Genomic DNA, 22,556 nt, shown 5'->3' with positions numbered 1-22,556 from the left:
CACATCGTTTCCATTCTTTTCAAAGTGACTCGGCAAAATTAACATTTAAAGGGCTGTCTAGACAAAAGATAATGAAACCCATGTTCTGATCATACAAGGCTTTATTGCAGGTTGTGTATATGTAGTCTACTGTTTCCAGTGGACAAGTAAATTCAAAGACAGGAGCTTCAAAACAGTGTAGGCATCTAATTCCACAATGTGACAGCATTTCATTCATTTTTATATGGAGTTATGAGCTGACAAGAATCTGAAAAAAGCAGAAAGTTATGGATAGTTTAAAACAAAACCAAACAAAATTGTGGTTGAAAGCCGTTTCCAAAAAAGGAGTTAGTATGTATTTTAATATTTGTGACCATGCATGGCTTCTTCTTTTCTCTTAAATTACAGTTAATAGAATAACACTGCTCTTTGTCTATAATACACTATTCTACAGAAATTACAAAAAATAACATTACATAACAAACAAACTTGACAACAAAGCAGGGCATTTACATACTTTTTTTTTTAGTATTTTTTTTTTTTTACAATATCCTTCTTTTAAATGTTTATAATTTTTGTACACATTTGTCCTTTTTACAATTTCCAGTATAAGATTGACTAGAAAGGAGTCTGAATGAGATCCTCTCTCACTTTCAATAATTATGACAATGGTTCCATGAATGTCACACGCAAGAGTTTAGGATTACGGTGCCAGACTACCGCGTCATAAACTGATCTACGGTTCTCGAACAGCATTGTTTATCAAAATCCCAATGTTCTTCTCAAATATTACTGTGAATCTCCTCAATAAATAATGAAATCGTAATATAGTACCTGGAAATGACACAAAAACAATAATAACAACAACAAAACAATCAGCTTCTTGCAGACTTTCTGTATCCTAATCAATATTTTCCAAAAGATGATCTATGGAAAAACATTGTTGTACACTAATCCAACTGACTTGAGCTCTGATGGTGATCTGTAGTCTTGATCATATGTGCTGTAAATGAATCGGGAAACTACCTTCTCAAGATCTACAGCCTCATGTTGCAGGAAGGCACATACCAAACTAAAACCTTCGACACTCATGATGAGCGGACACAATAACAAAAGACGTCATTGGGTTGAAGATACTTTGTCATTCTGGAAAATTACCTGTAAAATAATAAAAAAAAACCTTCCCTTTAAATTACCCCTGTCTTCCTCTAACTTCAAGTGGACAGTGTGTCAGTAACAACTTCTAAAATCAAGTCTCTAAAAGCAATTGACGTCTCTTTTGCAGCGTTCATCACTGTCCAATATGTGTCTCAGCAAACAACTCCGTGCCAAGTTAATATAAAGATCTCCCAAGGGCAGGGGAGAGGTGGCAGAAGAGCTGGCAATGTGCTCAGAGTTAAAGCAAGCACAGAAGGTGGAGACATGCAGATTGGCAAATAGTGTAATGATGAGATGAGCAACGCAGTCAATGGTGACAAGAGGTGAATTTCAAACATCAAAGGTGTGGACTGAGAAGGCCTCTGAGAGACAAGAAAGCTAAGCTAATGGCGACTTCTAGAACAAGATGGGCATCCCTTATCACTGAGCAAACACACCCTAATACAGAAGGGTAACCCTCAAAATCCTGAATCTACACCCATGTGTAACAACTCTACAAGGATAGGATAAGGAAAGGATACCACTGCTCATCCTACATCACACAGTTTGGTATTCAGTAGAAGGCCTTCTTTATGTAGGTGTGTGTGTGAGTGTAAATGCCTTATTTCTGCATGATTACAGACCTGTATTCCCAAGTATATTTCATATCAGGACAGTACATGAGTTTGTGTAATTGCAAAGCCAAACTGAAAGTAGTGTGAAGGGAAAGAGCTATTCATTGTTTTACTTGGGTTGTTACAATTATTTTCAGATGAACATATTTGAAATTAAGAGTCTGTGGTTGTTGTCTCTTGCTCTTTTGCTGTATCCGCTAGGCAATAGGCGTACCGTTCTTGAATAAGTTCCCTAAAGATAAAAAAATAGCCACAACAATAAACATTGCGAGATGATCGGATCAAACCCCAAGTCACAATCGTAACAAATGCTTCACTTTTTCACTCCAGGTCATAATTGTTTCTTCCAAACAAGATTCTTCTTCTTCTCATCGATGTCCCTCTCTCGGAAACAACCCACAGTTTGTTTAATTTAAAAAATGCATTCTGCCCATGTTTCTGCGACACCTAACAAGGGAGGTAAACACACACATATGACTACAACGCCACGGGAAGTTACATGGACACATACAGTAGCGATGGCGGCATCAGCTGCAGGGAGGAAGGGTTGTTGAAGGGCTTGTGATTGGCTGATGAATGTTGTGGGCGGTGGTAAAGGGAAGGCCCGGAGTGTGATGGGGTTGGTGGGGTGTGGGGTATCGTGGAGAGGTTGTGTGCGCTCCAGAAGGTCGGTAAGGGGTGTGTGTCCGCAAAGTTTCAGATGTACATTCTGATTTTTTCACACTGGCATCTCTGGGTTGTCAGCCAATCCCAGAGCTTGTGCTTCCTCCGGCGTCAGCCCGTTCTTCAGGGTCCTCCTCACTGTGGGCAAACACAAAGGCACATGATGGGAATGTATTTGAAACCATGACATTCTAAAGCCATAGACGCTGAACTAGCACCTCACTTTGTACACACTGAGTAGAAACTCATTGGAACTCATCTCATCCCCTCACTCTGTTGTAATATACTCACTTAAGCTCTTCAGCTCTATAACTGATATATTCTAACCACCTTACTATAAATGATAACTTTTGTTTCATCAGCCTCTACTGATGGTTGATAAAAAAACAGAGCTGAGCCTCTCCTTTGCATGAAGGCTCAGCCACAGTGAAATCCTTCCCCCCGGCTGGTAGCAGAGTGTTATCAGCTAGCAGTGTGAGATAGCGGACGTACGTGACTTGCGGTTGGCGCGGGACCGCCTCCTCTCCCGTGGCTCGGCCCTTTTACTAGGCCCCTGCGTAGCCGACCTCACAATGCGCTCCATGATCTCGTCCGCGTCCTCTGCGTCGTCATTGGCTGTCGAGGACACCGCGTCCTCATTGGCTGCCGAGGACCAGGCTGTGCGACCTGACAGAGGAAGAATGACAATGTGTAGCCTCTGTTGACGCTCAAGAACATAATTTCATAATTTTAATACTAAAGACACTGTAACAAATGAGTTGATAATCCTATGGGTTCTTTACTGTGCTCAGTAAAACTGATCAATCAATACTGGACCAGGCTGTGCGACCTGATAGTGGAGGGAGAACAACTTGCAGCCTCTCCTGACTCTTAAGAACTTCATTTCATCATTGTACATGACACTGTATAAAAACATTATTAATCAGTATTACCTAGTGTAATCCTATTGATACCATACTGTTCTCAGTAAAGATGACTAATAAATATTGGACCTTCTCAAAAGGATTTAATGTAAATAATTATTTCACAAGGGTATGTCCTGCTATAATTAGCACACTGATTTTGACCATAGTCTTCCTTTCATAGTTCTATTTCAGTTCAGTTTATTTTAATTACTAAAAATAATTGAATTATTATTGTTTTGAACATTCATATTAGTGCAAATATTACATTTGACGAGTCTCTGTTCTAAGAGTCTGATGCATTTCAAGCTCTCCAGCTGTTACAGAGGGGAAGACATTATGGATGCAAATGCTGTCCACTGAACTAGTGTGCTCATTGTTACTGAGCCACCCTTGTGCTAGAGTGAAAACAGTGTCTCTGTCCACTGAACTAATGTACTCATTGAAACTGTACCACCCTTGTGCTAGAGTGAATACAATGCCTCCTACAATGTATTACACAGGTGAACACTGACCTCTGCTGGGCCTGGTCCGTGTTCGAATGCGCTGGCCGGGCACCATGGAGGGCTCTTTGTCGCCGCCCTGCAGGGTGCTCTTCAGCACAGCCTTCATGCTCTCGTGCTCGGCGGCGTCCGCTGCGTGACCCAGGCCCTGAGGCTGCTGGCTCTCCTGAGCCCCGCTGGGCCCACCGCTGCCACCACCGCCACCACTACTGCCACCACCTCCGCCACCTCCCCCTAACCGGCCAGACTACACAATGCACACACACACACACATACAGACAGATATTAATTCAATGTTAATGCACACATATTTTTAAACATGCACAGAGAAATATACACACAAAAGCAACCGCACAAACAGATATGTACATACATCAACACATATTTGGACACACAGACAACACACATGTACAAATCAATGCACACATTTGGTTGAATGTGCAGATAAACATACACATACACACAGATGCACACAGACATGTTAGGGTGCGCATTCAAATAAGCACTAGCACACATGTGTAGGTAGACACACATGCATTCACACAAATGGACAAAAGTTGACGCACACATTCACAAATGCTCACATAAACACGCGCATTAGTAGATGGATGAGCGGTCTGGCTGTTTTTAAGGCTTGACCGTTATCACACCCTAGACAGTAATTAGTATGCAATGGATCTTAGTTTATGACACTTTCCGGCATTACTGGTGCAGACCAAGTAAGCAGAGGGGAAACATGTCCACCCTAATAAATGCTTTTTGCGCTCTGTTCAAATGACCGTTCCTCATTCGGGATGTAAACCCAAAGACGGGCACTCAGGGAGCGGAGCAGCACTTAATCTAATATGCTAATCTAATAGAGTTCAGATGGGTTTGGTGGGTCTCGCACTGACTCAGAAAGAGTGAATAGCCACACACTCCATATACCCCAAAATATTATCTTAATCACCAACGACGACTACGGCTTTCTTCAGGGTATACCTGAGTTTACATTCTGGAGTATAGAATGTCTCAAATTTTTTGGGGTATCTCTTCTTTACTGTTTTTCTATGGTCTCATAATTATGACAACAGTACACTGCCATAAAAGGCAACAGCCTGTGGCCCCTCTTTGCTATGTTCTCCTAACCTCACAGGCCTCCAAAGCACCCTCAAACACTCATCTCAAACACCCATCTCAAGCACCCCTCTCAAACACTTTCAAACACCCCTTATGTTTTCGGGCTGCTGGTTCTTTTCTCAAGACGGACTGACAGAGGAACATCTCAGGCCCAGACCTGGCAGTGTTCTGGTTCTATTTTGGCAAGGGCCCATCAGACCTGCGCATCGGGACCCGGATCCATTCCAGCGTCATTCCTGCTATGCGAGTTTCGATCCAATCTGTGTTTTTTTTCCTCTCCTCTTGGACTCCCTTACGGAGGCATCCAAGCCGAACAGCCAATTACAGGCCTAACAAGAGACATCTGTTCCAGCAGTAGGCCACATGGGCCCAACACAAACCTGACACCCCTGGAGATAAATAAGGTCACACCTAAACAGTCATCCATCTCAAAAGATCCCCCCCTAGCTGGGAAGAACACGCACACACACACACACACACACACACACACTCACACTCACACTCACACTCACACACACACACACACACACACACACACACACACACCGGCATCGGCACCATAGGCCCTGTATTATTCTCCTCTACCTTGTCGGAACAAACACTGATGACTTGATTTGAGTATCTTTAAGAATGTTATTGTCAGTTCTTTTTCATGGATTTGATCTTTATGATACAGAAACACCATGCTGGAATACACAGAGGACAAAGTGGGTTAAAAGTTGTGTTCCCATTGACTAGCAGACACACCATGGCTCATATCATTCACACGCTGTGAATGTGAGGACAGGACACAGAGCACATCACGTCCCGAGGACTGGGGTTTTGTGCTCGTGGACAACAGGGAGACATACTTTAGCCTTAACAAATAATCACAGGAGGACATTACGTCTTCTGTGAGTGGACGCGTCCAACACAAACACAGACGGAGACGGAACGGTGCAGGAAGACAAAGAGTCAAAGGTATTTCGTGAGGTTAGAGATCGCTGCATGCGGATACACACTCGTGCGTGAAGACACACACACACACTAACATATCATCATTATCATACCTCAACGTCCAGTTCGTCATCGCTCTACAGGAGAGAAAGGAAATGGAAAAGGAGGAGGTGACGGTGAGAACCAAGAAATGAATGACAGACAGTGAGAGAAGAGAGAGGGTTTGCGTTTGTGTTCATCTGTGTGAGTGTGCCTGTGTTTGTTTGTTAGTACAGATCTGCCTGTGTGTTCATGAGTGTTATTATGTGCGTTTGTGTTTACATCTGTGTTTGTGACAATGTGTGTGTTTGTTTATATCTGTTTGTGTGTGTGTTTATATCTGTATTTGTGTTTATATATGTGTGTGTGTATATTAATAGCTGTGTGTATGTGTGTGAGTGTGTGTTGGCAGTTGTATGTGTGCGTGTGTGAGACTAAAAGAAAGAAGAAAGAGAAAAGGACCACCCTGGCCCTAGGCCGTGTTTGCTATTGTTGCCACAGGGATCATATAGCAGGCTAGATGTCCTCACAGACACACACACACATCTTTGGACACACACACACACACACACACACACACACACACACACACACACACAGCCTGGAGCGTGCAGGCCTCCCCAGACTAATCCCTGAGCTCACCTGTAGACGATCGGCGTCGTCTACCTCAGATCTCCTAAATCTCTCTGGGATCAACCAGTAATGTCTGCCACACTTGCTCCCTGGCCTCTCTGAGATGGAGACCTTGTGTGTGGCCACGACTCTCAGACTGTGAGACTCACACCCTCCACGACTCACCAAAGAGCCAGAAGCAAAAATAGATATTAATAGCCATTCAGTTGTTGCTTTAGTAAATCCCATGGAAAATTGTAGCCTTTAGAACCTGAATTTAAGATATGAATGTATGCTACTATGGGCTTTCATCTGAACTCCAGCAAGTGCCGGAACATTCCGTAAAAGCTCTAAAAACAAGTGGTGTCCTAATCACGCCTCCTTCCCCCCCAAACCACCACCATCTACCCTTCCATCCAAAACACTACTCCTCTAACCGCAAACCAACATTTGGTCCGAATTAGTAGCTCTAATTATTAGCAGTTTTCAGGGCTTGTTTGTGCTTTGAAGAATATTAGAAAAGAACGCTTAATTTGAAAGGTGGTCTTCAAAGGCGACGGATACTTTGGTGGTGAGACACAGAGAGAGAGATCATGAGAGAGAGAGAGAGTATATGAAAGAAAGAGAGAAGGAGAGAGAGAGAAGGACTGGTAAAAACAGAGACAGAATGTGAGTTTGTAAATTAAAAGAAAGAGAATAAATGAGTAAGTGTATATGAATGTGTGTGTGAGAGAGAGAGAGAAAGAATGAATAGGAGAGAAACGTGGCACCCGTGCAGATGATAATTGTTATTGCAGTTCTTACAGCCTCTCTGTTTGCACAGCTGAGCCCCCACTGTGGAGCTGGAGGGGGTACGCTGCACCACGGTGTGGACGTGACCCCGTGACCTCTGCGGTGCGGAGTCCTGCTCCCTCTGCTCAGTCTACCACTCAGACCAGCAGCAGGGGCCAACGCAGGTCCCCCGAGCGCCTGTGGTCTCACCGCAGAGACTCCACAGAGTTTTAACCACAAGTCCCACTGCCGTCAGCCAATCAAACGCCTGCGAGCATGTTAATAAACTCTGGCTCTGCATGTGATCCGTGTTGTTGTGCTTCCTTGTGGTAATCAAAGGCAATTTCCCCGTCCAATCGCTGATTTTCCTGATTACAACTGGGCAGACACGAGTAAGAGGCCTCAAATTCAACTCCCACACTGGGTCACAGTGTACGGAGGCGTATAGAGCAATCTTACACCAAGCACAGTACACACTCACACACAATACAATACACGTACAGCCACACAATCAATGTCTTTCATCTCTCATTCAAAAGTATTGAATTGCAACGGTAAACCCATACCTCCTGGGCCATTAGCCAAAGCAGGGCCCTTATGCAAAGCCTTCACCTAACCCACCCTTGAGAAGAACGATACGATCACAATCAAGACTGATGATGTTCACCCCGCAAAGATGAGAGGTCAAAGGTGGTGGTGTGCGTAAGAAACTTACGGGGGCGTTGACGTCTATGATCATCTTGCCGCGTGTCTTGTTGCGCTCGCGGTGGTCGGCCCTCTTCTGCCGCTGCTGGAGCACGCGGTCGCGGGTGGTGCGGTACTCCAGCGCAAACTCGCTGACGATCTTGCTGAACCGGTGCACGCTGATGTCACGTACGCCATACGACGGGTGGCCCAGGAACAGCAGGAATGCGTGGAACCTGAGTGGGAGGGGGAGAACAGTATAAAGCGTGGACCCTCTGAGGGAGGGGGAGAACAGTATAAAGCGTGGACCCTCTGAGGGAGGGGGAGTATAACAGTGTAACAACTCAAAGCAAAACAGAACGCATACGCTCAGGACAACACATTTCCATCTTTGCATTCTAAGATTTCCATTTAGTGATTTAGAGGGCTCATTCAAATCTGCAAACAACACAGCGGGAACTTTCAGTTCTGAGCTCCTTGACAAATGAAAGGATGGCCTTGGTGTTATTAATATCATGCTGAGCCAACTAGTGCTCTACCTAAAGAATAACCTCTCATGATGTTCAAGTGTGCAGTCAGCATTTAGTCAGCGGTTTAAAATCAAAGGTGCATCTAGGTTCAGTTTCTAATTATAGTCACAACTTCTGCACTGCATTCATTCAGGGACAGGGACAGTGTGTATCACGTAATAAGTCAAATATATTGCATGTCTCTATGAGGATTTGTGGTGTTAAATGATGTCTCTGACCTGTTCATGATTCGACGGTGTACAATCTTCAGGATGATAATCCTCTCTGCGCAGTCTTTCACGAAGTCGGACATCTTCTGCTTCAAAGCCGGCTTCATTTCATGTTTGGCGACGACCTTGAGGTGGTCCCACGATGCTTTGCAGCGTCGCTCCATCAACGTGAGGTTCTCATGCAGCTGGTCAAAGTCAATCTGCATTCAGGGTAAAAAAGATGATCACAAGTGATTTTTGAACTTTACACTGACACCATAACACACAGCAATGACTTTGTAGCGACATTACTTGCTACTTGTTGCTATATACTTAAACTTGTTTCATTTAATTTTATCTCGGGAGAAAAAAGGATGACTGTGTGTGTGTTTGTGTGTGTGTGTGTGTATGTGTGTGTGTGTGTGTGTGTGTGTGTGTGTGTGTGTGTGTGTGTGTGTGTGAGAGAGAGAGAGAGAGAGAGAGAGAGAGAGTGTATGTGTTATTGTGTGTGTGTGTGCACGTGCAATACCTTGGCTGAACGAGTGATGGCGCCAATCTCCGAGTAGAGGTCTGTGCCCTCGGGAAAGTTCTCCACCACAACGGCGCAGGCGTGATGCAGCAGAGACTGCTTGTGCACTGTGTCCTTCACTTCTGGAACCTTCTCCAGGTAGCTCAGGTCAAAGCCCTTAGCCTGCGCCAACGTAACCACATACACATATAAATAGACAGTCCACTAGTTCATGGGTTAGGATAAATGATGCATACACAGTTCACTAGTTCATGGGTTGTGACATATAAATGTGCTTTATGTATAAACAGTCTGAAAGATGTAAAGTTACTTTGCTATTTTAAAGAAGTCAGAAATGGGAAATGTATAAAAGCTTATGAGCTACTCGACTTCCAAACTTTTCAAATTTAAAAGCCTGATTTCTGAAGAATTCTCCATCCAGTTGGGTTCACTCTGCACAAAGCACACACCATGTGTTCTGACAGTGCATTCCCAGGACTTTGGAAGCATGTCATCGTTACACAACACATGTGGCCTCCTCTCATTTACTGGGCCCACTTTGATGATGTCATCATGCAGCGTGCCATGCTGTGCCGTGCCATGGCGTGTGCTGGCATCACTCACGCTGGAGCCGTTGAGGAAGTTGCCGATGGCGAGCAGCGTGGACAGGATGTAGCGGAGCGTCTTGTTCTTCTCCAGCTGCTCCATCCCCTCCTTCAGATCCTGCAGGGGCTCGGCCACTTCCTGTTTGGGGAGGGAGGGAGGGGTGACAACATCAGTTAAACACGGCCTTCACTCGCCCTTCATTTATGGAGCGCTAAATCTGTAATTAAGTCTTTTGTGTGAAAGACCCAAACACACAAACACACACACACACACACACACACACACACACACACACACACACACACACACACATGGTATAAGCGCACATTCGTAAAATAAATGTTGTACGTTTTGGCAAAACAAAACAATCCCCCAGTAAGTTCTCAGTAGGTGGTAACACTACTCTGGGCCCAAGGAATGTCATTCATGACGCACGTTTCTCACTTGGAGTAAACTCCAGTTTCTTAATGAAGTCTTCAACAAGTGGTTGGAATTAATCTCATCCTGCCTTGTATGTGCTGCTTCAGATCTAATGCAGCTTCATCCACCACTATAATCAAGCAGTTGGCTGAGAGACCTTTAACGAGTCTAATTAGAGGGGAGACGGAGAGAGAGCACGTATGGAAGCTTCCAGAACCGCGGGGCAGGCAGGTGCATTCCGGTGATGGTCGGCTGAGGTGAAACCACGGTAGGGTTACGGTGAGGGGCTGACATCACAGAGCAAACAAAAGATGGTTGTAATTATGAGGCTTTCGTGTGTGTGTGTGTGTGTGCGGGGTTGGGTGTGTGTGTGTGTCTGTGTGTGTGCGCGAGCAAGCACACACTGTTCCTCTCCATTAAAACTCCCACTACCGAAAACATCCATCAGTGGAACTCATGCAGGCACGGCTGCCATTGTTCCAGTCAGGAGCTGCTACTTCCTCTAACAGATAAAAGAGCAACTCCCAGTCAAAAAGACGAGAATTTACAGGACAACTTCATCCAAGAGGGAGTGGGGAGAGAGAGAGGGAGGGGAGGAAGGAGAGAAGGAGAGTGTTTTATATTTTGTTTTCTCCATCCGTGAGCCTTTGAAATGCGCTTCCCAAAACACATTCCTGTTAAAGAATGTCCGTCTCTGCCAGTATTAAAATGTGAGTTTGTCATATTACCTGCAGAAACAGATATACCCACGAGATGGCCCACACACATAGCCTACACACAAAACACCATAGTATGCCTCTGTGTTGTTCTCACATGCACATCCATAGCCACATACACACACACACACACACACTCATGGTGGCCTGGTGGAACTCCAGGCAGTAAGCCACATCTTTGTAGTTGTGGTTTAGGGGAAGGTCAGGGTCTGCCAACACACACACACTAACAAACAGAAACACATATACAAAACCAAAAGTTACACCAACACACACATACACATATACGTACATACACCTCTCTCTACCTCTCTCTCTCACACACACACACACACACACACACACACACACACACACACACACACACGCACCTTCTCTGTGACCTCATAGTCCATCTTGAAGGCCCAGAGCTGGAGGCGTGCAGAGAGCTCACTGATGGAGGAGAGCGTGAGCAGGAACTGCTCTGCGCTGCCCAGCGGGATGTCAGGGTTGGCCAGCTGGGCCTCCTGGATCTTCTGCTTCTCCTCCTCCGTGGGGATCATGGTCAGGATTTTCTACAGAACAGACACAGAGAGGTAGAGAGGAAGAGGGGGAGAAATGATGATGTGTGTGTGACAGAGTAATACGAGCCATGGTGTGTCTGCTGGTCAATGGAAACTTTTAACCCGATCTGTCCTCGGTGTATTCCACAGTATGTAGACCAGACTAGAGTGTAGTGTAGCCGGATCCTCTTTTACACTGACATATCTTCACTTAGTAGATGCCTTTACCCAGAGTGATGTTAAGTAGAGGTCATCACTATCATGCTCATTATCTGTATCTGTAACTGTATCAGTTCAACCAACACAACTATCTGTCTCTGTATCTCTATTCGGATAGAAAACCAGAAATGGACGTGGTTTATGCTGGATGTCACATTAAATCGGGAAAATGTATTTTCTAACCTAATATTTACTGGCAATGCGATTTACTTTTATTTTTGACTCAATACTTTTTATGAACTGTCTGAACCCCACCATCACCCTTTAACTTAGGGACACAAGCAGAAACGGGAAAAAAAAGTTTTGTAGAGTCTGTTTTGCACTCGAAATAGAAACTATTTACAGTAAAGGTATTCATGAAAAATATTCTTCCGTCGAAGGGAATAATCTTAAATTCCAGTGATGCTGCAATTTCTTGGTGTAACGTCACTGCAGTTCGCTTGGCAAAGGAATGGAGGCAGGGAGAGAGACAAAAACATTTTCAGAGGTGTCAGACAGCTCCACAGAAGTAGGGAATCCATCAGTCGGCCTATTCTCTTTGCTCCTTTCAACATCTCCTCTGTCTCACCTTACAGGAATGAAAAACACACTGACGGAGAAAGCGCTGATGTGCAGATAAACACACACACACACCACACACACACACACACACACACACTCTCTCTCTCACACACACACAAACACACTTAAGAGGTTAAAGGGGTGAGTGCAGAAGAATTTATATATTTGTCCAAGAGAGCAAAACAGACTAGAGAACAATCTGTTCTATTATTAAGGGCACTGTTTGTGCTTTTAACTGATTCTATGCAATTGATAATATATGGTAATCAGAGTGACAAGCAAGGCAAACTATTTTGTCTGGATGTTTGAACACACAGCGATGAGTGGTGTGAACAAAATAAACAAGTGTGGTTAAACGAAGTGAGGGAAACGTCTGTGGCTAATCAGAAGTGAAGATCTCTGGGGACTTCATTAGAGGCTGATGATGTCGGAGGGAGGCGATTATAATCAGGACTGTGATTCCTGTTATTCAGCATCCATCAAATGTTTCATCACACTCCATCAGCACCAGCCTGTCACTTTAGAACTGAGCGAGAAGTACACTATCACACACACACACAGACACACACACACACACACACACACCGCACTGTGTGTGTCTTTCTGTATGTGTGTGTTTGCTGGGGTGGGGTTGCGGTGTGGGTCGGAGCGCATGTGTGTGTGGGTGGGTGGCTTTGTGTGTGTGTGTTTGTACATATGTTATGAAGTGTGTGTATGATGGTGTTTGTAGCTGTCTCTTGGACACTTTGTCTGTATATGGATGTACTACATGTGTTTCTGAAAAAGCCTGTGTTGTGAGAGAGAGTGTGTGTGTGAGTGTGTGGTTTTGTTCTATGAGAGTATTTGGGATTTGCGTGGCGGTTTTTGAATTCACGCGAATGTGAATGTAAGTGAGTGAGTGCATGTGTGTGTGTGTGTGAGAGTGTGTGGTTTTGTTCTATGAGAGTATTTGGGATTTTCCGTGTCGGTTTTTTAATTTATGTGAATGTGAATGTAAGTGAGTGAGTGCGTGTGTGCGTGTGTGTGTGTGTGTGTGTGTGTGTGTGTGTGTGTGTGTGTGTGTGTGTGTGTGTGTGTCTGGGCACGTGGACACATATGTGAGTGGATAATTGAGGATCATACTTTTACAGGCCTTACATGTCTTTAAGTAAAGCAACGAGGCATTTTATGAAGGGGTGTGTGCACTGTTTTTGAACTCACAGAATGCCTTGGCCTAAAAAGTGAACATTTTGTATCTGGACGAACATGAGAAAAAAGGAGGGGAAAAATGTAACTTCTTCTTGAGACTATTCATCTACCAAGCCAAGTCTGGGCTATTTATTTTCTACTCAAACACACTTGTAGCAGCCTGCCTCTTTCCTCAAAAGCATTTCTATCCATTTATTTTCCTAAAATAACCCTTTTTGAACATCCCGAATTGCATAAAGAAAGCAACTCTTCTTTTTTCCTGTTTATTTAAAGGCGTTTTCGGGCTTTTCCCTGTGACCCTCAGCTCAAGTGTTTCAGCTTGTTTGGTCGAGGCCTTTTGTAGGCCGAGGCCCGTACCTCAATGCCCTCCTTGTTTAAGGCGTACTCGTCGAAGTTGAGGATGGCCGTTTTGATGGTGCGTGGGGGAGGGAGCACGGTCAGGCCGATGTTGATGGCATTGCTCCTCTTGGAGTCCAGCACGATGACCTCCTGCCGCTTGCCGTCTGCAGCAGCTTTCTGTTTGGGCACACAAAGGTCAAAGGTTAAAATCAGTGTGACCACAAAAGGTCAAAGGTTAAGGGCCCAGGGGAAATACACACTAAGTATTGTATAAAAGCAAAAGAAAAAACGATATAAGTATACAATAGAAACCTTATTACCTTATATTACTTTTAGACATGTGGCAGATGCTTTTATCAAGTGACTCACAAGTGAGGAACTATATAACCAAATACCCAATCATGGAAAAATATACAAGCTGTAAAAAAAACAGTTTTCCCATACTGAAGAGCCAGAGAGGGAAGTGAAGAGAGAGGGTTTTCTTAAATCAAGTGCATAATTAATAAAAATTGAAAACTATTTCAACAATTGCACTATTAATGGCGATATACAAATGAATGTGAATAAATAAGCACCCCTTTTTGTCGGTAGCGCAAGTGTTCCATCTGGCTGTTGCGTGGCAACGATTTATTTAGGAACTATACTTTGTAGTGGCGGAAGAATGACGGTTTGTTATTAAACTATTTTGTTTCTTAAATTTAATTGTCGTTATTTAATGAAACCATATCAGATATTTGTAGTGACAGTTTTAGAAAAGCAATAAGCCCTGCGAGTCCGTGTTTTGCGTTGTTTCGCGTCGTGCCTAACAACTCCCCTTACCTGTTCTAAAATCAGAGCAAAACACGGCCTCTTGGGGCTTATTGCTTAAATATAATATACAGTATCTACAATATGAGGGTACAAATCTGTGATACAAATCTATACTATCAGTCAAATTGCCATTGAACATTAACTGATTCCATGAAAGCCTCATTGGAGAGCATGGGACAGATGTGTGTACTGGGAGCTCACACATTCCCACTGCCACACACAATCCTGTCACTTCAGTGGCACCACTGAAACCACAGCAGCGAGACAAGTACATGGCCTCCATCTCTCGTAATTGGCCTTAATTTGCGCTGGCCTGGATTGGTGCATATACACATATGGAGATGCTAGACGCCTACGGCCACATCAAAGGGCCTTGTGGAGCAGGTGCTGCTGGGATACCTGTCACCATTAGCAACACGTGGGCCCAGCTGGAAGCTATTAGTTGCCAGCGGTTCCACTTGACAGCTCCCTGTGACATTCTGTGCCCGGTGAAGCTGGTGAACATACATCAAAGAGCTATGGGACAGAGGACTTTACCACCGCAGGACGCAGCATACCTTTTTAGGCTGAGGCCAAACAAACCTAATGCCTGTAATTTTATTGTAATTGCTGTACTAATAAATAGCATTTTGTGATAACTGTACAAACAAATGACTTTTGAAACGATGACATATTTGCAATTTCTTGATCTGTAAATTGGTTCTTTAAAGTTGTTTTCACTGTTTGTGTGTGTGTGAAAATATCACATCCAAGTTAACTTAAGTTAAGTTAAAATTACTGGGTTGGCTCCCATAGGTGTATGAATAATTGTGTTTGAGTGTGTGTGTGTGTGTGTGTGTGTGCGTGTGCGTGTGCGTGTGCGTGTGCGTGTGCGTGTGCGTGTGCGTGTGCATGTGCATGTGTGCGTGTATATATGTGTGTTTTAATGTGTGTGTGGAAGTACACGTGTGTGGTTTCAGGTGCAGGCTGGTATGTTTACAGAGTGCTGGAGTTCAAAGTTATAGGAAGAGGACTGTGAGCTCCGGAGGAGTGAGGGCTCAAGATGAACCTATTACAGGGCTTTGGCTTTATTACAGGAATTCACCTCAATTCTTCTCCTCCTCTCCCTCTCACTGTTTCTCCCCCCTCTTTTTCTCTTTCCTTCTTTATCCCTCTCTCTTTCTCTCTCCCTCCCTCCCTCACTCTTTCGTTCTCCTTCTTTCTCTTTTCCTCTCTTCCTTCTTTGTTTCTCCTTCTCTTTTTCTGTCTCTATTATTTCCCCAACCAATCCACTTTGAAGGTCCCAACTGACCTACATCTGCACTCAATCTGTTTCCAATCAGGTACCCTCTTATGAAGGCTTCCAGGATGGTGTGTGTGTGTGTGAGGAAGGTGTAGGTATGAGCTGACACAGGCTGAGGGTGACCTTGGCTGACATCTTGCATGTAGTTGACCCCTGACCCCGGTGCTCTGGCCTCAGGGTCGGATGTGGTGACATTACAGTAATTTTGCGGGGGTACAGAGAGAGCTACAAAAGGAGCTAACTGAGGGCCACGAACAGCCAACAGATTTCTCACAGGAATATCCAGGTGCTTAACAAGTCCTCAAAAAGGTCAAAGTTCAGCGTTACATTTACAGATCCAGTTCATCTGTTAGCGCTGGCAGACACTGACAGAGTGAAGTGAAAGTATAGAGTTCAATACGTTTCAACAGTATTCATACTCCCTTTGGAACCGCTAGGCCGTGGTTCTTTCTTCTTCTACACAAAGTTGAGAGGCGGAAATGTTGAACACCTCTGGCTCTAAATCCATTCCATGGATGATGTTACTGTCTGGGCATTCAAGCTAATCATCCTCAACTTTTCCCTCTCACTTCATCATAAAAAGGCACATTAATCAAAACAAAAAGATAAAATGCACTAAAATGCATGATGCCTTTTCTGAATGTCTGCATGCATTTAGGTGTGTGTGTCTGTGTGTGTGTGTGTGCATGCATGTAGATGTGTGTGTGTGTGTGTGTGTGTGTGTGTGTGTGTGTGTGTGTGTGTGTGTGTGTGTGTGTGTGTGTGTGTGTGTGTGTCTGTGTCTGTGTCTGTGTCTGTGTGTGTGTATCTGTGCATGAATGTAAGTGTGTGTGTGTGTGTGTGTGTGTGTGTGTGTGTGTGTGTGTGTGTGTGTGTACATGAGTGTGACAAAAAGACAAAAGCCTCCTGTGCAGACATACCTTGGTTACGGTAATCTCCTTGGACTTGCTCTCGAAGAGGTGCTCGAGTTTGGCCGTGTCCACCTTCACCGGATCCAGCTTGGCCCAGAGCGAGCCCTGCAGGCGCCGGTGACCTCGGTACTGCCAGTCGGGCCGCACCTCGCTCCAGAACAGCCGGATGGTCTTCTTCTTCTTCTGGAAGAGGGGCTGGTCCCCTTGCTCTTGCTGGAGGGACCCCACTTGGGGCTGAGGTGGGGGTGCTGGGGCAGAGAAGCAAGGCGGTGGGGGGGGCACCCTCATGTGGCCCGGCATGGGGGGTGGAGGGGGGCAACCGAACAGTGGCGGGGGAGGGGGCAGGTTGAAGGGGCAGGGGGGTGGCGGCGGAGGTAGCAGGTGGCCCGTGCTCATGAGGGGCCCGTCGTCCAGGAGGTCCTGGTCGTCCTCCTCACCCAGGTCGGTGAAGTCGATGTCACCGATGCGCAGCTCCCGAGGGCTAGCCAGCAGCTGGTCCCAGATGTAGTCCGACTCCTTCTTGGGGGGCTGCGGGGGTGGCGTAGGCTGCTTTTCGGGCGTCTCTGGCGACTCAGCGTGGGGCGACGTCAACCCTTTGACCAGGTCGCCGAACTTCTCGGCAAAGGCGCGGACGTTCGAAGAACGCTTGTCACCATCAGACTTTTGCTCGCCGCTTTCGTTGTCGGTTTGCTCGACCGCTCCTTCTATGGTGGCCGCCGCCGAGTCCTCCTCGGTCTCTTTCTCATCCTGGCCCTGCTCTTTCTTCTCCTCCTCCTCTTCCTCCTCCTCGTCTTCCTCGGCGGGCTTCTTGGTCTGGGCGTATAGCATGTCCAGCATGAAGAGCTTGCTGTTGAGGATCGTGCTGCACTGTTCGTTCACATCTGCATCTTTGACACTCTGGGCCCATGGACCTGTATGGGAGACAAGACAACAGCTTCATGACATCTGAGCATAAGATGAGAATGAGAAACACATGAGATGAGAATGAGAAGTACAGTTAGTAAGGCTGAATTTGCTACATGAGAGTTTGTAAGAGTGGACATGGAATCGCCTTAATGCCATAGTATGGGGATTTAGTTTGGACACTGAGGGATATGAAGACTAACGACTGTGGCTGTGATCTAACCATTGCCATTTACTGTTACAGTCCAATGACTGCAAGAGTCACTGGATCAACTAGGTGAACAATAATAATCAGCATTACACACGTCAGTGCATTGAAAGTTTAGTTGTTTGTCAATGATAACCCAACCCATAAAAACAGCTGGCTCTGGAACACATGAGGCCCATCTTCCTGATCAAGGCCCTATCTAGACCAAATCCATTCCAGCCTCAGCTGCTCTCTCCTTCCCTCACCAGTCTCATTGTTATTCCCAGCCAGTCGCTCCTCTCTCTCTAGGGTGCTGCTGGCGGAGGAGATGCTGGAGGCCGAACAGTTGTCCTTCTCGTTCACTTCCTCATTCTGGCGCTCTTTGTCGCTCAGGATACCGCTATCCTCCACCGCCTCTCCATCTGCCGCTTCCCTCTGAGGCTCCTCCTCCTCCTCCTCCTCCTCCTCTGCAGGCTCCTCCTCTTCCTGTTCTGGAGCTGGTTCCTCTGCCTCAGCTTCTTCCTTCTCTGCAGTGTGTTCGATTACTTCCTCTTCCTCTTTCTGTTCTGCCGCTTCTTCTACCTCCTGATCCACGGCCTGATCCTCCTCAGGAGATTCGGTTCCCTTCGCTTCAGGTTCTGGACTCGTGTTAAGGTCTGGTTCTAATTCAGCTCCTGTTTCTGTTCAAAAACAGCCAGTACAGTCAAGTTAACATCGTGCTCAACATGTGAACAACATGAATATCAAGTGTCCTACAATAACATGGCTGTGGAATCTGTATGTTGTCACGGCAACTGCATAGCATCACTTTGTGTGGCCTGCACCATGCACTCAGTTCATAATATAACCTGCCAACCAAAATCTCAGCTGTCAACACACCCACCCTTTCAGACACGTAAACAATGCCTCTCTTGTGGCAGCCTCTACCTTAAGAAGCATAGGGCTGCAACCCAACATGCACTGAAGTGTAGGAGAGTCAAGTTTCAGTGTTTGTTTTCATCTCTTTCTCCTTCACTCCCTCTCCCCCTCTCTCTTTCTCTCTTCATCCCTATCTCTCTCTCTCTCTCTAGTGTACTAATACTCTCTCTCTCTAGTGTACTAATGCTCTTTCTCTCTAGTGTACTAATGCTCTTTCTCTCTAGTGTACTAATGCTCTTTCTCTCTCTCTCTCTAGTGTACTAATACACTCTCTCTCTCTCTCTCTCTAGTGTACTAATGCTCTCTCTCTCTCTCTAGTGTACTAATGCACTCTCTCTCTCTAGTGTACTAATACTATCTCTCTCTCTCTCTCTCTCTCTCTAGTGTACTAATGCTCTCTCTCTCTCTCTCTCTCTAGTGTACTAATGCACTCTCTCTCTCTCTCTCTCTCTCTAGTGTACTAATGCTCCTTCTCTCTAGTGTACTAATGCTCTCTCTCTCTAGTGTACTAATACTCTCTCCTTCTCTCTAGTGTACTAATGCTCTCTCTCTCTCTCTCTCTAGTGTACTAATGCTCTCTCTCTCTCTCTCTCTCTAGTGTACTAATGCTCTCTCTCTCTCTCTCTCTCTCTAGTGTACTAATGCTCTCTCTCTCTAGTGTACTAATACTCTCTCTCTCTCTAGTGTACTGCTTGCAGAAGGGCCCTCTGTAGTGCCTCAGGCTCCCTCTCATTAGCATGTCCATCCACAATAAGAGAGAAAGAGCGCTTGTGCTTGTGCTTGTTCCAGGGGCCGGATATGAGCAGGAAACGGTGTGTTACGCTGCTGTTTACGTCAACAGGAGCACAGCACAGTGCCCCGCTCACACACCCACGACCCCGTGACCCCGGGCGTGCAACAACACATGGCCTGTGTGCCCCACGCAAGCTCTACAAAAGGGACAGTATCAGCCCCCATGCTATCTACCACTTTAAACTTTACGGGAAGAAAAATAATCACGGTTTTTTGACCCATTAGTTCATATCCTTGATTTTTTCTTAAAATATACCTTCCAGGACTCAATCAGTGCATTCATCTGTACGCTGCTCCAACCTGAAGGAGTGTGTTTGACTGAGAGGGGGCATGTAGGCTGACAACAAGGTCCCGTGTTGATGACTAATACCAAGTACTCAGCTGCAGCAACAAGTGTGTGCTTGACATTTACTGTTTAAAAAAAACCCTGTTTTTGATTTTTAAAGCGCCTTTGTCCTATAGGACGAGAACCCAGACACGGAAAGCGTTTTCAAAAAGCCATGTCGTTTTTCATCTGCTGTATTTTATATGCTTTGATAATTCCAATGCTGCGGAATAAAGTTTGACTTATGTCCTATTCCTGGCCTCACTCATCTTGCAGGCCAGGTCCAAATCCCATCTCACCAGTCCGGCCGTACACAGCTGAGTTCATCCAGACACAGTCATTACTGTTACGGACATAAAACACAAACACGACACAGCCTGATATATTTAGATCCATTCCCTTCAAACTGCTCTGATTTTTATAGAATACCCCTTAGAATACCATGTCATCTGCATGCTTCTGCAGTGTGAACCACGTGGTCTAATAAACGGCATAGTCTGCAGAGACAAGTCATGTGTTCTAGGCCAAGTCCAGAAAAACAAGAAATATTGACACGTTTAGCTAACCACTACAGTTCCTGAATCAGGACTAACAACTACTGAGATGACAATCGGCTGGTTCTATTAACGAGGACTACTAATCCTGAGAGGTTCTAGTTCTGCTCCTTGTTCTATGGTTCTGCTCTAGATTCTTGGTTCTGTGGGTCAGATAACATCCTAAACCTGTTTACAGATTCCTGAATATTCTTCAGAGAAACCAATTTGTCTGGAGCCAGAAACCTTAATGGAAAATCCACTGAATAATCCCTCAGAATGAGGCAGGTGTGTGATGAGCTCAACACATTTATAAAAACTGCATTTGACAATGCCTTATGTTATTTCAGGTAAAGAAATGTAAATTAGATCTACGTTCTGCTGTACCATTCCCATCCCCAAGATGTTTTCATGCCCTCCAAAGTTCACAGACAGTCTGCTGGACCCAGCTCAATCTCTACAGCTAAGGTGTTAGTACATTACGTTAGCAAAAACAGAAGTCAGTGGCGCAGTGCTCAGCAAGTATAAGAACTAACTGTAGAAGTATTGTGAAAAATGTCACAGTACAATGCAAAGGTACCATTTGTATTGGCCGAACTGTGGTGTACATCTCTTGGGAAAACAGCATCTGTGCGATGGAATCAAAAACTAAAGAGCTTGTACCTGATTCAGAGGGAGGGTAGGAAGTGACGGGCGTGTCCTGGATGTCCTGGATGTCCTCGGATGCGATGGAGGTTGGCGTGGCGCTGCGGGATGATTGACAGGAGTCGTCGGGACTTAGTGTCAGGCTGAGCCCACGTGGACCTGAGCGCACACGCTCTCGCTCGTACTCCTCTGCTGCCAGACGCTCCACCGTCTTATACCTACAGAAAGAGAGGAGGGAGAGAGAGAGAGGGAGGGAGGGAGAGAGAGAGAGAGAGAGGGGGAGAGAGAGGGATGGAAAGAGAGACAGCAATAAGGAGAGAACAAATTAAATGACAACTGTTCTTACAAGCTGTTTTGAGGCTGGTATATTTTTTCCAGAAAAGTTACATTGCAAAATAAGAGAAAGTGTCAAAAGAGAAAGAATAAGACATAGGACAGACACACACACACACACAGACAAGCCAAGTCCCAAACACATGGACTCAGTGCCCCCCCCCCCCCCCCCCGCCCCCCGCCCCCTGTTCTCTAACCACCCTACCCCCCACCCCACCCTTCTCTGTCCCCATGTCACAACAAACACCGGCAGAACGAGACAAGGGTTCCGTTACCTCAGTTACTCCTGTTGGTTCTCCCCTGTTCTGCGCTACCTCTGCACTGTGAGCATGTCCTGCTGCAGCCTCTCTCTCTCTCTCCACAGTCTACTGCACATCATTACATTTCCCAGCTCTCTTCATTCCTCTTCCCTCGTTCTTTCTCTCTCTTTCTTTTTTCTATTATGTAGATAGATCTTCTTTCCCTTTTCTCAGGAGGTCCAAAAAGCATGCAGTCCCCCCCCCCCCACCCTCACTCACTCTCTCTTAAGTGTTATCATCAGCAGACAAAATATGCAACAGGGAAGAGAGGAGCGATATGAAAAAAAGGAAAAAGAGAGAGAGAGAGCGAAAGTCCCGCTCGGCTTTCCAGAGGTAAATCAGTCTAAACCTGTTCAAGATGTGCTGCCGTCCAACCCAGCAGGCTGAGCCTGAGCTTGAGCCACGGTGAGAGCTGCAGCTTGCTAGCCAGGGAGCCTGCGACTGAAGCCTGAGTCACACACACACTCACACACTCGCTCACGGAGGAAGTTCTGTTTTTCACTGGGCTCTCTCTCCATGGCCCTCTCTCTCTTTCTTACCCTCTCCCTCACCCACTTTTCCCCCAGTCTCCCAATGTCTTTCTCTCCTTCCCAGTCTCTCTCTTATCTTCTCACAATCTCTCTTGCTTGCTATTTCTCCAAACCTCTCTCTTTTTCTCTCTCTCTATCTCTCTGTGTGTGTGTGCGTGTGATGAATGTGTGGCACTTCTATGCTCCAAACTCATTAACATCAGTCCACTTCAGAGCTCTGTGGTAAAACAGAAGCCGTGTGTGTGTGTGTGTGTGTGTGAGTGTGTTTGTGTGTGTGTGTGTTCGTGTGTG

At 45.6% G+C, this 22,556-nt stretch overlaps 1 protein-coding gene across 4 annotated transcripts in view; it reads right to left on the bottom strand.

Annotated features, from left to right (window-relative positions):
• Positions 1 to 83: 83 nt before the first annotated feature.
• Positions 84 to 22,556, bottom strand: part of fhod3a (formin homology 2 domain containing 3a) — an 85,009-nt gene continuing 62,536 nt past the window's right edge. For 3 of the 4 annotated variants that reach the window (XM_031586488.2, XM_031586490.2, XM_031586492.2), the window contains 13 exons: positions 21,122 to 21,321; positions 18,157 to 18,570; positions 16,810 to 17,711; positions 13,816 to 13,974; positions 11,320 to 11,502; positions 9,831 to 9,950; positions 9,228 to 9,389; positions 8,729 to 8,919; positions 8,012 to 8,216; positions 5,988 to 6,011; positions 3,832 to 4,066; positions 2,907 to 3,080; positions 84 to 2,552 (listed from right to left, as the gene is read on the bottom strand). In XM_031586488.2, the coding sequence (XP_031442348.1) occupies positions 2,470 to 2,552; positions 2,907 to 3,080; positions 3,832 to 4,066; positions 5,988 to 6,011; positions 8,012 to 8,216; positions 8,729 to 8,919; positions 9,228 to 9,389; positions 9,831 to 9,950; positions 11,320 to 11,502; positions 13,816 to 13,974; positions 16,810 to 17,711; positions 18,157 to 18,570; positions 21,122 to 21,321 (3,052 nt within the window). In that variant the 3' untranslated portion in view covers positions 84 to 2,469. The remainder of the gene's footprint in view (positions 2,553 to 2,906; positions 3,081 to 3,831; positions 4,067 to 5,987; positions 6,012 to 8,011; positions 8,217 to 8,728; positions 8,920 to 9,227; positions 9,390 to 9,830; positions 9,951 to 11,319; positions 11,503 to 13,815; positions 13,975 to 16,809; positions 17,712 to 18,156; positions 18,571 to 21,121; positions 21,322 to 22,556) is intronic. The other variant, XM_031586489.2, reaches the window with a different exon arrangement.

This window comes from Clupea harengus, chromosome 19 (assembly GCF_900700415.2).
Source record: "Clupea harengus chromosome 19, Ch_v2.0.2, whole genome shotgun sequence".
NCBI lineage: Eukaryota > Metazoa > Chordata > Actinopteri > Clupeiformes > Clupeidae > Clupea > Clupea harengus.
The sequence above is the reverse complement of the archived record's forward strand: the minus strand, read 5'-3'. Positions and strand labels throughout refer to the sequence as shown.